The sequence below is a fragment of the Xenopus laevis genome, chromosome 8L (genome assembly GCF_017654675.1).
Source record: "Xenopus laevis strain J_2021 chromosome 8L, Xenopus_laevis_v10.1, whole genome shotgun sequence".
Classification (NCBI taxonomy): domain Eukaryota; kingdom Metazoa; phylum Chordata; class Amphibia; order Anura; family Pipidae; genus Xenopus; species Xenopus laevis.
Genome location: NC_054385.1, coordinates 120,564,500 through 120,580,817, shown reverse-complemented (window position 1 = coordinate 120,580,817; position 16,318 = coordinate 120,564,500). Strand labels below are relative to the sequence as shown.

Below are 16,318 nucleotides of genomic sequence, written 5' to 3'. Positions count from 1 at the left end.
TGATGTCAGCCTCCTGTTGCACAGACAACAAGATGCACAGCAGAAACTCACACGTCTATCAGAGGAAGCAGCAAAAACTGGCCTCAAGATCAACACTAACAAAACAGAAACCATGAGGATTAACAACCAGCAGCAAGATCAAATCCAGCTGCAAGGAGTTGACATTAAGGACGTGGACAAGTTTGTCTACCTGGGCAGCGTAGTAAGCAAGGATGGAGGAGCAGATGAGGACATCAGGAGCCGTATCAACAAAGCCAGACATGCATTTAACACCTTATGTCCCATCTGGAACTCCACTGCCCTTTCACAACAAACCAAAATTCGTATTTTTAACACCAATGTGAAAGCAGTCTTGCTTTATGGTTCGGAAACCTGGAGACTGACTATGACAACCACAAGTAAGCTCCAAACCTTCATCAACCGCTGCCTACAACACATCCTACACATCAGATGGCCAGAGAAAACTTCCAACATCAGCCTATGGAAAAGATCAAAACAGATCTCCATCGACCGAGAAATCAGAAGAAGAAAGTGGGGCTGGATAGGCCACACCCTCAGAAAAAGTTCTGACAACATCACAAGGCAAGCCCTTGAGTGGAACCCACAAGGGAAAAGAAAAGTTGGCCGGCCAAGACAGACATGGAGGAGGTGCATGGAGGCTGAAATGAAGGCAGCTGGATGGACATGGGCTCAGCTGAAGAAGACCACTGCGAACCGAGTTCGTTGGAGGAGTGTCGTTGAGGCCCTATGCTCCCTGCTGGAGCAAACGGACTAAGAGAAGAGAGTGTATTAGTCTAAGGAATAGCCCAAATTTGATTCGAATTTAAAAATAATTAAAAAATTTGAATATTGAAATTTATCATGTACTGTCTTTTTAAAAATTCAACTTCAACTATTCGCTATCTAAAGCCTGCCAAATTACTGTTTTAGCCTAGAACCTATTTGGAGTCTTTTGGTGGACTTTGAAAAGTTTTTTATTTTTAATACTTTGAATCAAATTTGATCGAATACGATCCGAATTGGATTCAAATGATCAAATACAGCCTATTCACTCAAAGTTAAAAAATTAGATTTTTTAATAATTTTCAGGTAGTCTTTTTTTATTAGAATTTCGAGTTAATAGGAGTTTAAAAAACTCCCATCACCTCAAATTCGACCCTTGATAAATCTGCCCCGCAGTGTCTTCCCTTTTTATAGATTTCTAAACAGTATAATTTATCAAAATGAATGGAACAATGAAAGAAAAAGGAATCATAAACATGAAAAAACTCAATCACAATTTTTTCAAATTGAATTTTGTAACAACTTGAATTAAAAATAAATAGTATGGAGTTTGTGGTTCAGAGAAAGTGTTTGTGCAAACTAATCAGATTTTTATTTAATTATTTGTGGCCACTTCTAAAATGGGCAGTGGTAGCATAGTGTTTGTCATATACATTGCACTGAATTTTTTTATTCAATTATTTTTATAAATAAGAAGTGAATATAAATTATGCTTGATAGCACACCATATACACTTGAGGGTCAACAGCCTCAGGGAAAACAGAGACAAAAACCAGATTGTATTTAAGGATAACAGATTCTGCTTTGCTTAGATATACAAAGGAGGTTCATCATGTGTGTGTGTTGCCATTGTACAGCTTCTAAGTATGTAAAAGTTAATTACATATATTATATATTTCATCGGCTTTCTATTACTCCTAGACCACTACAGATACTGTATGTAAGATGAAGCAGGTGAGCTTTTATCAACTTTAGTTTTCCCAAATTTGCTATGATACCAAAGGTAAATAATAGAAAATAATTAAAAAAAATATATTTATTTGCTTTGTGAGATGGCCTTTCCATAATGCAGAGCTTTCCAGGTAGCAGATTTCCGGATCAGGAATTGCATACCTGTACAAGGAATTACATACCTGTACAAGAGTTTTTTCATCACTATGATTAATTTAACCAGCCCCTTTCTAGTCTCTTAGTTCCTCTGCACTTCTATTATCTTATACAGAGAATAAATGACACAATCAAAATTACACCAACTTTCTTAACTGTCTTTTACATGAGTAAAACATTATTTAATAGGATCTAAAGATGTTAGAACAGTATCTACAGCTTTTACAGAATGATACTTAAGCCAACATTACTACTTGATGGGAGAGTGGGGGAAGGCATGTAGGCATAAACCTCTTGGTAGGGAGCGAAGCCTTGTGCAGGCCACAATGGAATCCTTCCCTTAACACATACCCTGCCTTACACCCTATATAGTGCTCTCTGCTTCTAACGCAGGATTATATTTACCCACACCAATATGGCCTCCAAATGCAAATGAACAATACTAGATAACCAAGGCCATACAAAATAGTATTAAAAATCAATATTTATTATCACCATGCCAAAATTACTAAACCATTTAAAATAAGCAGCGCTGCTTGGGGGGGTGGGGATCCCATTAACCCTATTATTTCTCACTTTTAAATACAATGCAATAAGGGGGGCTATGTGCACGCTGTTGATGGAAGCCACCAGTTATTTCATTTATAACAAACTTTTGAACACCGATCTGAATAGATCCGTAATTAAGTGTTCATGAGAAGAGGAGAGCGATATATCATCGCAGCTGTGGTATAAGTCGCCAGTAGGGTGCTCAATTCCGTAACGGAAGAGATGGTTAATCCGGTAAAGTTAATGAGTAGTGTGATATAGCGGTATGTGAGGGCGGAGCCGGTGTGGGGTTAAATATTTAGTGCCCAGAATAGTTCAAGCTGTGTCATATGAACATAAGGCACTGAAAAGGATTATCACTTATGTACATCCAATGGACATCAGGATCACAGTGCCTTGGTGGTGTAGCGATCGCTATGCAATCATGTTCGTCCAACCACGCTGCAGCAGGCCGCTGTTCAAAACAGAAAAAGTACTGACCGTAATGGATCACCTCCCACACCGAATACTCAACGCTCCGTGCTCACATCCGAATCTCACAACCGCTTGTTCCACTGTTGCGCATCGTCCTCAAGAGAAAAGGGGAAGCGGGATTCCAAAATTCCCCTTGCAGCGCTGTACCTGTAACGCAGGATTGCCAAATTGGTGCTAGGTAAAGTGTGCTGCCAACAGTCAGAACAGCCAGCCAGTGCTTTTAAATTTGGCACCAAGGGGTGAGCTTTTCTATTTCTTACTGCTCTTACTTTTTGTATATAGGGTCAAAGTAAAGGATCATTTAGATGTCAAATCTTAAGTAAAGTGAATGTGAATGGACTGACTTTTTTCAAATAGTTCTGCTGTTCAGCTGATTTTAACCACACACAATAAAAAGAGACTGAATAGATTAGGAGTAAACACATGATATAAACTGATCTGTCTAAATTGGGAAACTGGGCAGCAAACTGGAAAATGAGGTTCAATGTTGATAAATGAAAGTTATACACTAAATGGCAGTGTGTTGGGAGTTTCCTTAAATGAGAAGGATCTAGGGGTGTAGATAACACGTTGTCTAATTCTGGGCAGTGTCATTCTGTTGCTACTAAAGCAAATAAATTTCTGTCTTGCATAAAAAAGGGCATTAACTCAAGGGATGAAAACATAATTCTGCCTCTTTATAGGTCCCTGGTGAGGCCTCATCTGGAGTATGTAGTGCAGTTTTGGACTCCAGTCCTTAAGAGGGATATAAATGAGCTGGAGAGAGTGCAGAGTCTAAGTGCAACTAAATTGGTTAGAGGGAGGGAAGACTTAAATTATGAGGGTAGACTGTCAAGGTTGGGGTTGTTTTCTCTGGAAAAAAGGCGCTTGCGAGGGGACATGATTACACTTTACAAGTACATTAGAGGACATTATAGAAAAATGGCAGGGGACCTTTTTACCCATAAAGAGGATCACCGTACCAGAGGCCACCCCTTTAGACTAGAAGAAAAGAACTTTCATTTGAAGCAACGTAGGGGGTTCTACACAGTCAGGACAGTGAGGTTGTGGAATGCACTGCCGGGTGATGTTGTGATGCTGATTCAGTTATTGACTATAAGAATTTATGTGAGTGTATGGAGGGGTGTGTGTATGGATGCTGTGTTTTAATTTGGAGGGGTTGAATTGATGGACTTTGTCTTTTTTCTACCCAATTTAACTATGTAACTATGTAACTATGTAATGGAGTTAATTTCCTAAAGAAGTACAAATTGCAAATAATATTGTAGACACCAGTTGTTCAAGGGGAGGCATTTGGGCAGGACAAGGACATACAGCTTTACACATATCAATTACATTCTTCCATACAATGCAAGTGGCAAGAACCTCGTGTTACATTACATAAAGGGAACCCTTTTTCACAACAAGCTGATGAATATCTCCAATTGAAAATAAAACAGGGAATAAGAGCAAAAATTGCAATTATAGTGTTATCTATTCACTATGTTAGTTGCTATTTTACCACTCACTGTGAATTTCATACTGTGTGCCTCACTATCACAAGCAATTGTCAAATGTAAAATTCTTTGATAAAAAGAAACACATTTATATTAAAAAAAAATTTTTGTCATCTTACTATCATGTGAATCGCTATGTACTTATCAAAGGTCGAGGTGAATTTTTGAATTTGAAAAATTTAAATTTTGGGCTATTTTTTGTGTACTTTGACTAGAGAATAGTCCAAATTCGATTTAAATTTATAAAAAAAATCAAAAATTCGAATATCGAAATTTCTCATGTTCTGTCTCTTTAAAAATTCAATTTCTAAAACATGCCGAATTGCTGTTTTAGCCTATGTGGGACCACCTAGAACCTATTTGGAGTCAATTGGTGGACTTTGAAAAAAAAAATATTTAATTTTGAAATTTGAAAAAAAAAATTTGGAAAAATTAATTCGGCCGAATACAGACCTATTCGATTGACAACGGACCTATTCCGCCGAAAAAAAAAACTTCAACTTAATTTTGGCTGGTCTTTTTGAATTTGAATTTCGAAGTTTTTCATATTCGAAATTCGACCCTTGATAAATATGCCCCTTGTACTTTTAGAACAATTAGTATATTTTTTACCAGCTTGAGCTTCTTTATTCTTCTGTTTCCCATAGAAAATATTAAGGGTAAACTAATTCTGTAATTCCTTAAATATAATATAATATTTTAAAACCAGCCTTGTCAGTTCTTACTTCAGAAGGTCATCTATTGAGATCTGCCGTCAATAGGTCAAATACCAACAAAGATTGGTGTGAGGTTGATCTAATTTTTAAAAGTAAAATAGTTAACACATTATTAAAAGTTCAGACACATGCCCTATTTCCTTTAAGGAAAAGCTTGTTAACAAAACGTCAATATCTTTGATGTTCTTCTCACAACCACAGAATTCTTCTTGTAGAACCACCTGCTCATTTCACCCCAAGCTTTTTTGTATTTTGAACTTCTGAATTTTCCAGATTTTGATCAGCAGTTAGTGGTATGGAGAACTCAAATCAAACAACTGTGAACAGGTTCATCCTTCTTGGCCTCACCAATATCCCATATGTACAGGCTCCATGTGTTGTAATGTTCCTGATAATTTATATCATCACATTGTCTGCAAACCTTTTACTTATACTTATGGTGAAAATTAATCCTCAACTACATACCCCAATGTACTTTTTTCTAAGCAACCTCTCCATCATTGATATCTTCCTCTCTTCCACCATAGTCCCCAAAACCATGGTAATCACCCTATCTCAGGATAAAAGTATTTCCCTGTTGGATTGTGCTGCTCAGATGTTCTTCAGTTTAGCATTTGGAGCAACTGAGTGTATTATTTTGGCTGTTATGGCCTATGACAGATATGCTGCCATCAATAAACCATTACACTATAACTCAATCGTGAATAGGAATTTTTGCATAAGTATGGCTGCTGGATCCTGGTTAATCAGCTTTATAAATGCTGCCATTCATGTTTATCTCACATTTCAGTTGCCTTTTTGCAGATCCCACCACGTCAACCATTTCTTCTGTGAGATACCTCCTTTCTTTCAGCTGTCTTGTCGAGATACGTATCTCAATAAGGTAAAAGTGTACATATCAGCTGGTATAATAGGTGCATGTTCATTCATTTTGACTCTTGTTTCATACATTCACATAATTTCCACTATACTTAATATCCATTCCATTGCTGGAAGGCATAAAGCTTTCTCTACTTGTGCATCCCATCTAACAGTGGTCTCTCTATACTATGGCACCACCCTATTCATGTATTTGCGTCCTCACTCAGCCTATTCTCCAAAGTCTGATAAGACAGTATCCATTATTTACACAGCTGTGACACCAATGCTGAATCCTATTATCTACAGCATAAGGAACAAACATGTAAAAAACACAATTAGAAAAAAGATGAATGAACTAATGCCTTAGATCGTTTAAATAATATTTTTGGTATCATAGACAAGATACATCTAGGGTTACCAGATCCAGAATGGTAAAGATGGCATTTTCTCAATGCCCACCAGCACAGTGGGCCCACCATCAGCTGTCTCTTCTGCAATAACTTTTAAATAAAGCAACCCCCAGAAATGGATATTACACATTTATTTTATATATCTATTTTTTTTTACTTACTTTTTAAAAAATGTTACAGTCCCTGTGTTATTGACTTTGAGCACACAGCTCCTGGGGACCAGATATGGTTAAGATATTCAAAGTGACCATTTATGTACAGATGTTGTCTTAAATTTTATGGAAAGTGGAAAGGCTGATCATTCGTGTTATTTATTTATTGTTTATTTATTAATCTGCTATTTATAAATTGCTGACACTGCAGGACTTTACTCATAGATTATCTATTATTTACATCAGTGCCTTCCCTTAGTTGTGCTTACAAGCTAAGGTCCATATTACACTATGATTAGTTTTATCAGGAGCCAGTTAAGGTGACTGTATTTTTTGTGGCTATGAGAGGAAACCGGAGTACCTGGAGGAAATCCACCCACACATGGAATCAAACTCAGGATACCAGAACTGCAAGACAAAAGACCTGTAATGTTTTGCCTCAAGGAATATTTGCAAAATGGCAACACAGAAATTCAAGGTGAAATCACATTGCATTTAAAGGAACAGTTCAATGTCAAATTAAAACTGGATAAATAGATAGATTGTGCAAAATAAACATTTTTTTCTAATATAGTTAGTTAGGCCAAAATGTTATGTATAAAGGCTGGAGTGACTGGATGTGTAACATAATAGCCAGAACACTACTTCCTGCTTTTCAGCTCTCTAACTCTGAGTTAGTCAGTGACTTGAAGGGGGACCACATGGGGCATAACTGTTCAGCAATTGATCTTCAACATTCAGCTCAGATTCAAAAGCAACAGTTATGGCCCATGTAGCCCCCCCTCAAGTCACTGATTTGTTACTGCTTGGTCACCAGGGTAACCAGTCTGTGGAAACCAAAAGAGCTGAAAAGCAGGAAGTAGTGTTCTGTTCTGTTATGTTACACATCCAGTCACTCCAGCCTTTATACATTACATTTTCCCTTCTAAGTAACGATATTAGAAACATATTTTATTTTGCACAGTCTATCCGTTTATCCAGTTTCATATTTTATATTGAACAATTCCTTTCAAGGAGAACTAAAGCTTAACTACAGAAGTAGAGTAGAAATGGTGTACATTATGTTTCGGGCTTTTGTACCAGCCCAAGGCAACCACAGCCCTTTAGTAGGAAAGATCTGTGTCTCCAAAGATACCCCAGTAGCTCCCCATCTTCTTTTCTGCATATGCTCTGTGTTGCTGTCATTTATTGAACTTCGGGACCCACTCGCAATATTCAGTACACATAGGGGCAGATTTATCATGGGTCAAACTGAAAATTAGAATCTTTACATTTTTTAATTCAAATTTTGAGTTTATTTTAGTGTAATTTGACTAGGGAATAGTCCAAATTATATTCAGTTTTGCTTCTGAGAAGTTTAAAATGATTATACAGGTTTGTAATTGCCATGTACCTTGCCTTTATAAATTTACTATTAAATATAAAACAATAAGGGGGGCGTGGCCGGGATGCTTAGCTGAGCAGACGTGTGGTGCTATAGCTCCGTGATCCTGAAATTATTCTGCCAACTGCCTTACTTAGTTTGTCGTGCAACGCTGCCTTATTTCTACACTACCACGGTGAGAGTTCTCCAGTGACACTTTTAATGGGGAAATCAGGCCAAAGACGCATTGATGGCTATACAAAACAACCCTCCACGCCGCGAGAACCAAAACAAAATGGGGCAAAAAATCCAGGCCCAACCTCTCCGGACCAGCGTGAGCCACTGGATCCGATAATGGATGCAGCTGGACCGGCCACTCAACTTCTCCTGCAAGCGATTGCGGACTCTAAGGAGGCGCTTACAATGAAGCTGACGGACACCAGCACAACGCTCTCATCCAAGATTGAAGAAGTGCGTATAGACCTGTCCCTGCTGCGCCATGATCTGCAGGCAGTGAGGGAACGCACAACAGAGGCTGAGCGCAGGATCAGCGACCTGGAAGATGTCACCCGCCCTCTGGCCAACTGGATGGTGGGGGTGGGTCTTCTGGATGCCTGGCGGGCCAAACACCTAGAGCTGAGACAATACTCGTGCTACACGGTAGCAACCTCGGCCCTCTCCCACATAGACCTTGCCCTAGCTAACCCAGAGGCCATCCAGTGCATACAGGCAGCAGAATTCCTACCTACAGTCTGCTCTGATCATGCCCCGCTACAGATTACCCTTACCCTCCCTAGCCCAAAAAGATCTCAATTGTGGCGTCTAGCTCCCAAGTGGATCTACAACAGTAATATCCGTGAGTCCTTCACCCCTCTGCTGGCAGAATTCTGGTCCACTAATAAGGACTCTGCCCCTGTAGCAACAGTATGGGATACCTGAAAAGCTTGGACCAGGGGACAATTCATCTCCCTTATTAAAAGGGAAAGAGTCCAAATAGAGGCAGGCATAGAAGAGGCGTCCCCTAGTGCTAAAATCATATCAGAGGCTTTTTTATTTACAGCTGTTGTACTACGCAAAAAAAGCCATCCTTTTAACTTGGAAGGACACCAGCCCTCCCACACTAACCCGCTGGAAAAAAGTCATTAATGACACACTGCCACTACACAAAGCAGTTTACTTAGCAAGAGGCTGCCCTGACAATTCCACACAATTTGGGGTCCCTGGATTGATCTGCTTCCCACGGCTGCTCCCTAATAGAATCCCGTGTAACGAGCAATATAAGAATGGACAACCTAAGTTGTAAAGTGACCTAAGATGTTTTATCTGTGATTCATCTGTGTTACTGTGTAAGAGCTATCTTGCAATGATTGACAATGTGACCCTATTATTGTGCTATACCTGTCTTGCACTTGAACCTTAGACTGTATTATCTTTGTTTTATTCTTTTTAATTTCTTTCTTTTCTGTAATGGTTCAGATAATTTTTTCTTTTTGAAAATACACAAATAAAACCTTTTAAAAAAAAAATATATAAAACAACAATCTTTATGGTCTGATTTTGATTAAATAAATGTCTGTATTAGAATGTTTCCTTTCCACTGAAATAGTCCTGTAACAGTCACATAGCTGGTTTATTCTGAAGCTCTAGAGAGTTCTAATTGTGTTGGGAGTCTTTCAGCTCACATGTGATTTTCAAATATCATCAACACCTGGGAGCCCTCCGACAACTATTAAATGGTATTTAAGAAAAAGTGTCCTCCGGATTGCGCTTCATGTAAAAATGCACAGACTCGAAGATGTTCATTAATTAGACAAATGTACATCTTAAGAATACAGAATATTAAGCAGAGGTAAGAAAACACATCACATCGAATAATAGTGATCATTTTGTTTTGTTTTTTTATTTAGAAATTCTTATTATTGATGATCTTGAATACCCTAGAATGGATTGTTATACATTTTTTTAGAAGCAACATTTTGAATACATTTTTTACTTGCTTAATGATAATATTAAGGCTCTCAACTGAAATACATAAAGAAATGGAGCAAGCAAAGGGACTATGGACAAGAAAGAAAGAAAACCTGAAGTAATTTAAAAAAAATGGAGGAGATAATATTTACATGGTCCTCTGCTAGCAGTGACTATAATGAGCACTTTTTGGGATGGTGCAATAATGAGTTATCTTTTAGCGGATTACTTACTAAAATCCAAATGTATCTCATATTTTATTTAAAATGTCCCATAGACTTAATCAGGACTTCGACAGGTCTGAGATGGCAAATTTATTAAATTCAGACTATTAGCAGCTTTGGGGTATAATAAATCTTGAAAAATTTGAGGTATTTTTTTTTCTAAAAATTCGAGATTTCTAGTGAAAAAAAACACAATTTGTCGAGATTATTTTTTTTTTTAAAAAAAGGTCTTTATTGTTTGCACCAAGCAGATTCATGTTCACAAACAAAAAGCAACATGACAATACAATTATAAATGAGGGTCAAAAACATAAACTGGAGTAGGTCTACAGATTCTTTGACCATCTAATGATTAGAAGTGTACATTGAGCATTAAAAAACTTTGAACCTTGAACAGATTATCTTTCCACCCTCCTCCCACCCTAGAACCTCACATCACTCACCAATGATTATGTCACATGAAAGACTATCCACGTGTTAATTGTGTATTCTCGCTTATTAAAGGACAAGGAAAGGCAAAAAAAATAAAATCCCATTTTTACTTTCTTTAATGAAAAAGAAACCTATCTCCAATATACTTTGATTAAAAAATGTGTACCGTTTTTATAAGAAACCTGACTGTATGCAGTGAAATTCTCCCTTCTTTTATTGCTGTGGATAGGAATTGTCAGATGGTCCCTAACTGCTGAGCAGGGAAACAATCATACTTATGAACAGCAGGGGGAGCCCCCGCCTTAGTTACTAGCCATGCAGAACTCAAGCAGCTTTGTTTATGACGATCCCTAAGCAGCCCAGACCACACTGAGCATGTGCGCTTAGTCTTAGTCTTGCAAAGATGTTTAACAAAGTTACAAGATGACAGCCTCCTGTGGCCAACTTTGAAAGCATAAATCATTTGTTTGATTAGGCTTGTGGTGCAGTAAGTTCATGTTTATGTTTAGTATACAAAATACAGCATTTCTAGCCTTATTCTATTTTAGACTTTCCTTGTCCTTTAAAGTATCCATTAAAGGATTTCTCCCTGCTAATTCTTCAGACATATACCAAGTAGTGAATCTGAACACATAGACAATTTCTCTTTGTCTAACAGAGGGTAGTGTTTGTATGTATTTTGTTCAGGTGGCAAAAAAAGATGTAACCCTTAGCTCTCTATCAAGAGTGGCTTCCAGCCAATCCATACGGTACGCATAATCAAGTTTAGTAAACATGACTTCAAGTGAAGGAGGCAAATTCGATATTAAGCACCGTAGTATAGCTTTTCTACCGACTGCAACAGTAAGTAACAAGAGTCTCAGTAACAGTTTCTCTGCCAGGCAGTTGCAGCCTGATTCGTGGTACAGGTATGGGACCTGTTATCCAGAATGCTCGGGACCTGGTGGTTTTCGGATAACGGATCTTTCCATAATTTGGGTCTTCATGCCTTAAGTCTGCTAAAAATTCATTTAAACATTAAATAAACCCAATAGGCTGGTTTTGCTTCCAATAAGGATTAATTATATCTTAGTTGGGATCAAATACAAGCTACTGTTTTATTATTACAGAGAAAAAGGAAATCATTTTTAAAGATTTGGATTATTTGGATAAAATGGAGTCTATGGGAGACAGCCATTCCGTAATTCGGAGCTTTCTGGATATCGGGTCTCCGGATAAGGGATCCTATACTTGTACTAGTTTTTTCATCCAGAGACACCTGAGCCCAGCTTTTTTACATGATTGTGTGGAAGAGAGAGAGAGAGAGAGAGAGAGAGAGAGAGGCAGAGATAGAGTGTGCATGAGATTGGTTCTGCTTCAGTATGAATGAGTGAGTGAGTGAGTGAGTGAGTGAGTGAGTGAGTGAGTTTGCCTTTACTGTATGTGAGTGGCTGTTACACCAAGGGAAGACTCCAAATTATTCCAGTTTAAATGCCTCTGTATATTACAGTATTCTTAGACAGGTGTTATTGTTTTATTATCATCTCTCATAAATGTTGCTATTTATGGGGGCAGTTTCACCATTGATTGTCAGCATAAATACTAAAGTATCTCAGAATTGTCCGCAGTGACTGCCAGTATTTTACATATATTTTTTCATACAACCCATGTAGTGGACTTTTTAGATTTTATATTAAAGGGGAACTATCGCAAAAATGAAAATTTAATATATGCTTCAGCATACTGAAATAAGAAGATTTCTAAATATGATCAATTAAAGATTCTGTACCGTTTCTGAAATAATCAAGTTTATCTTCACTATCCCTCTCTCAGTCTCTGTTTCTCTTCATTCTGTCTTCATGCAGGAGTTGGGTATCAGATATTCATTGACAGTTAGATGCAATATATCTTATAGGAAGGTTCCTTTTGCCTAGAAGATGTATTAGAGCTCACTCTCTTAAAATCACCAGACATCATGTCTCTCTACATGCAGAATTTTGTTCGATTTTGTTTGTACTGGAATCAGTTACTTGATTGAGCTCTACAGCGCTATATAAATAAATGATGATGATAATTCATCTGCTAGGAAAGGGAGCCCCCCTATAAGATATTGGATCTAACTGTCAATGAATATCTGACACCCAACTGCTGCATGAAGAGAGAATGAAGAGAAACAGATTCTGAAAAAGGATAGTGAAAATCAACTTGATTAGTGATGGGCGAATTTATTCGGCAGGCGCGAATTCACGTGTTTTGCCGCCGGCAAATAAATGCGCGAACTTGACGCAAAAATTCACCGGCGGCAATGCTAGGTGCCCATTAACTTTAATGGGCGTCAGAATTGTTGCCAGCATCGGAATTGTCGTCGGCGTCCAAAATATTTGGAGGCCGGCGTCAAAATTCGATTTTCACAAATTTTTCGTTGTTTCGCGAATTTCTCTGGAAATTCTCAACATTTTGGCAAAGGGAAATGGGAGAAATTTGCCCATCACTAAATTGATTAATGCCGAACAATTCAGAATCTTTAAACATCGCCACCGTAGCACTATAATATACATCTGTATTTATAAATGAATTTAATATTTTACACAGCTGTAGCCATGGGCAAACTATTGGCTGACAAAAAGGTGGGTAAAAATATTTAGTGTCACAACATTTTACACCACTTTTTCATATTTTTTGTAAATTAGCCATTTCAAATCTAACAGTTTTTTCTGCTATTGTTTTTTTTTTCTTTATAAAAATACAGGTATAGGACCAGTTATCCAGAATGCTCGGGATCTGGGGTTTTCCAGATAAGGAGTCATTCCATAATTTATATCGCCATACTAAAAAAGAATTTAAACATTAAAGAAGCTTAGATACCATCAAGTACAAGGTGCCATACATGTACCCATATGGGAGGAGCTGTTTGAAAGGATTAGCTGTAGACATTGCAAATCAAAATGGTGCCACTGGTTTTTTGACTGTGAAAGGGCAAGTACTTTCCCACACTTGTGATTTTACAGTTCATTGCTTTCTGAAAGGAAACCTCAATACTGGTACAGGTGTCATGTTTTACTTCTACATCTCTTCTAGAAATAATAAAAAGATTTAATCACATTCAAAAAAAATTTAAAAAAACAGATGAATGCCTTTGGTCTATTCACTAGTCGTCAGACAGTAAAGTATAAGCCCCTCCATATGCCCCCCTATTATTCTTCAGGAGAATTGCTTCACCAACACTGTAGTCTTGAGCACAAACTTTAAACTTTTATGAGTTTATTTGAAGTGAAAAAACTCTAAAATTACACAAATCTGATAAATAAGGCCCTGAGTACAGTGACTGCCACAACTAGAATGAAGAGAATTTATTTTCTAGTATGACTTAAAATTGTACTTTTTTTAAATTGCCATTGTTAAATCAGCCAATATGAGATTACGCTGTTACATGTTGTGCTATATTATGGTGTACTCCGTTGTATGCAGCCTAATTATATGCATCGGTTGGATTATTTAACAGTTTAAAAAGTCAAAAACTGTTATCAGGTTGCTGTGGTCCAATTTACCCTGACAATCAGATTATGGCTTGAATGATATAAAACCTTGCAACAGAGTTCCTAATTAATCAATCTTTGATGTAATTTCAGATCTTTACAAATGCATACATTGAACTGAATGACAGATTTGCTTTTCCAATTGGATTTGACATGAAGATTCTTATGACAGTGTCCAATCAAACCTTTGAGAACAGATTCGTTCTCATTGGCCTCACCAATATCCCATACCTACAGGAATTATATCTCTTAATATTTTTGATAATATATATAATCACAGTGTTAGGAAACTCTCTGTTTATCGTTGTGGTCAGAATAAATATAAAATTACAGACACCCATGTATTTTTTCTTAAGCCACCTTTCAATTATTGATGTCTGCTTTTCTTCTGCCGTAGTACCTAAGCTTCTGGTGATCACCTTCTCCCAGGATAAAAGTGTTTCTCTCTTGGAGTGTGCTACACAGATGTATGTTAGTTTAGTTCTAGGAGCAACTGAGTGTTTAATTCTGGCTGTTATGGCCTATGACAGATATGCAGCTATCTGTAAACCACTACACTACAATACAATCATGAACAAGAGGTTGTGCATTTGTCTGGCTTTAGGCTGCTGGGGAGTTGGTGTTATTAACTCTACCATCCATGTGTTCTTTACATTTCAACTGCCTTTTTGCAGGTCACGCCACATTAACCATTTTTTCTGTGAGGTCCCTCCATTTTTTCGTCTGTCTTGCCAAGATACTTGGTTCAATGAGTTAGCAATGTACATATCAGCCTGTATAATTGCCATATGTGCATTCTTTTTGACTCTGATATCTTATATCTATATAATCTCATCCATTGCCAAGATCCGTGCTCCTCAAGGAAGATATAAAGCTTTTTCCACCTGTGCATCCCATCTCACAGTGGTAGCTGTGTACTACGGCACCATCATGTTCATATATTTGCACCCTCATTCAGCCTATTCTCCTGAAATGGGCAAAATAGTGTCTATTATATATACATCTGTAACTCCGATGCTCAATCCCATCATCTACAGTATAAGAAATCAGGATATCAAAAGCACCCTAAGAAAAAATACTTATAAAGCATTCTCTAAATGCATTTAATTATATACATGCAAATGTCTATTTATTCAATAAAAAGTGTTTGTTCTGTATGAACAATGTCAGAATTTGACTAGTTCAATATCGCACTATACAGTCTTCCTGAAACATATTCATTTATATATTTATATTTTGTTGTGTCAGTTTTGAGCCTAGTGATGAGCCATAGAAGGGTCTCAATAAAGACTTTTCAACCCACAATGAAGTTTTGATGAGGGGAAATAAAAAGCAACAGAAAATATATGCCTTCTAGAAATGTGTAGAGTTTGCATTGTTTTTGGGTTGTGCTGATTTTGCTTTATGACAATTTTATACCCTTGCTTGATGTGAGTGATTGATTGCCAGATTCAAATCAATGAAAACATTTTATTATGGTCAATTACATGACAACTTACAGGCGGAATTCAATTTGGTGAGCTAACAAAGATTAAAAAAATATTGAACTGGGAGATCTTGGTTTATTCTCACAATTTATCAAAACCTTTCTGATTCTCCCATTATATTCATATTTTTAAAAAAACCATAACAAGAGTAGTGGGAATGTAATAGTATCTGTTAACATGCCACCTGCTATAAAATCTATGCTGCAGACACCATTGATTCTGTATTGTTATGTTGCTCTTTTCTATATGATAGCCTTCAACAACCTTTGATCTCAGACTTGGAAATGGTTAAATTATATGACTCCATCAGCATTACTTTAGTTTTTTTTTACTGAGTATAGTAGGAAAGAACAACCATAAATAAATAGAAGAGCTGGGTGCCAGTCTTGAAATTCTGAATAATCCCACCACTGACGGCACTCCTCAATTAATAAACTTAAGCAAAAGTCCAAATCAAGTGAAGGTTTATTGGTGGACCAACGTTACGATTCCATACAGGAATCTTCGCCAGGGAAAAAGATGTGCCAGTACACAGAAAGCTAATTAAATACAAGAAATGGTGCCAAACTAGCAACCTAATTGAATACCAAAAAGTGTGCAAAGTGTTACCGAGATCGAGTCACACAATTTATGTATACTGCCCTTAGGGTGATTACAAGTATTCCGATGTGGGATTTCAGCATTGCAGCCTGGCACAACAAGGGTAAAGTGTGGTTTAACCCAAATTTAGTCTTACAGCGGTGAACCAGCAAGTGACACGAAGGCTCCGTGAGTCAAACGC

At 37.4% G+C, this 16,318-nt stretch overlaps 2 protein-coding genes across 2 annotated transcripts; both read left to right on the top strand.

Moving 5' to 3' along the window:
- The first annotated feature begins 5,420 nt into the window (after window positions 1-5,420).
- On the top strand, window positions 5,421-6,353 carry LOC108699580 (olfactory receptor 5B21). Its single transcript, XM_018231662.1, has one exon. The coding sequence runs from the start codon at window positions 5,421-5,423 to the stop codon at window positions 6,351-6,353; it is 933 nt and encodes a 310-aa protein (XP_018087151.1).
- Window positions 6,354-14,215: 7,862 nt separating this feature from the next.
- On the top strand, window positions 14,216-15,157 carry LOC108699100 (olfactory receptor 2G6). Its single transcript, XM_018230959.1, has one exon. It carries the CDS (start codon window positions 14,216-14,218, stop codon window positions 15,155-15,157), a length of 942 nt encoding a protein of 313 aa, XP_018086448.1.
- The last annotated feature ends 1,161 nt before the right edge of the window (window positions 15,158-16,318 follow it).

Excerpts from the sequence above, each read along its gene's own strand:
- LOC108699100 (XM_018230959.1), top strand. The coding sequence starts at position 14,216 with ATGACAGTGTCCAATCAAACCTTTGAGAACAGATTCGTTCTCATTGGC.
- LOC108699580 (XM_018231662.1), top strand. The coding sequence starts at position 5,421 with ATGGAGAACTCAAATCAAACAACTGTGAACAGGTTCATCCTTCTTGGC.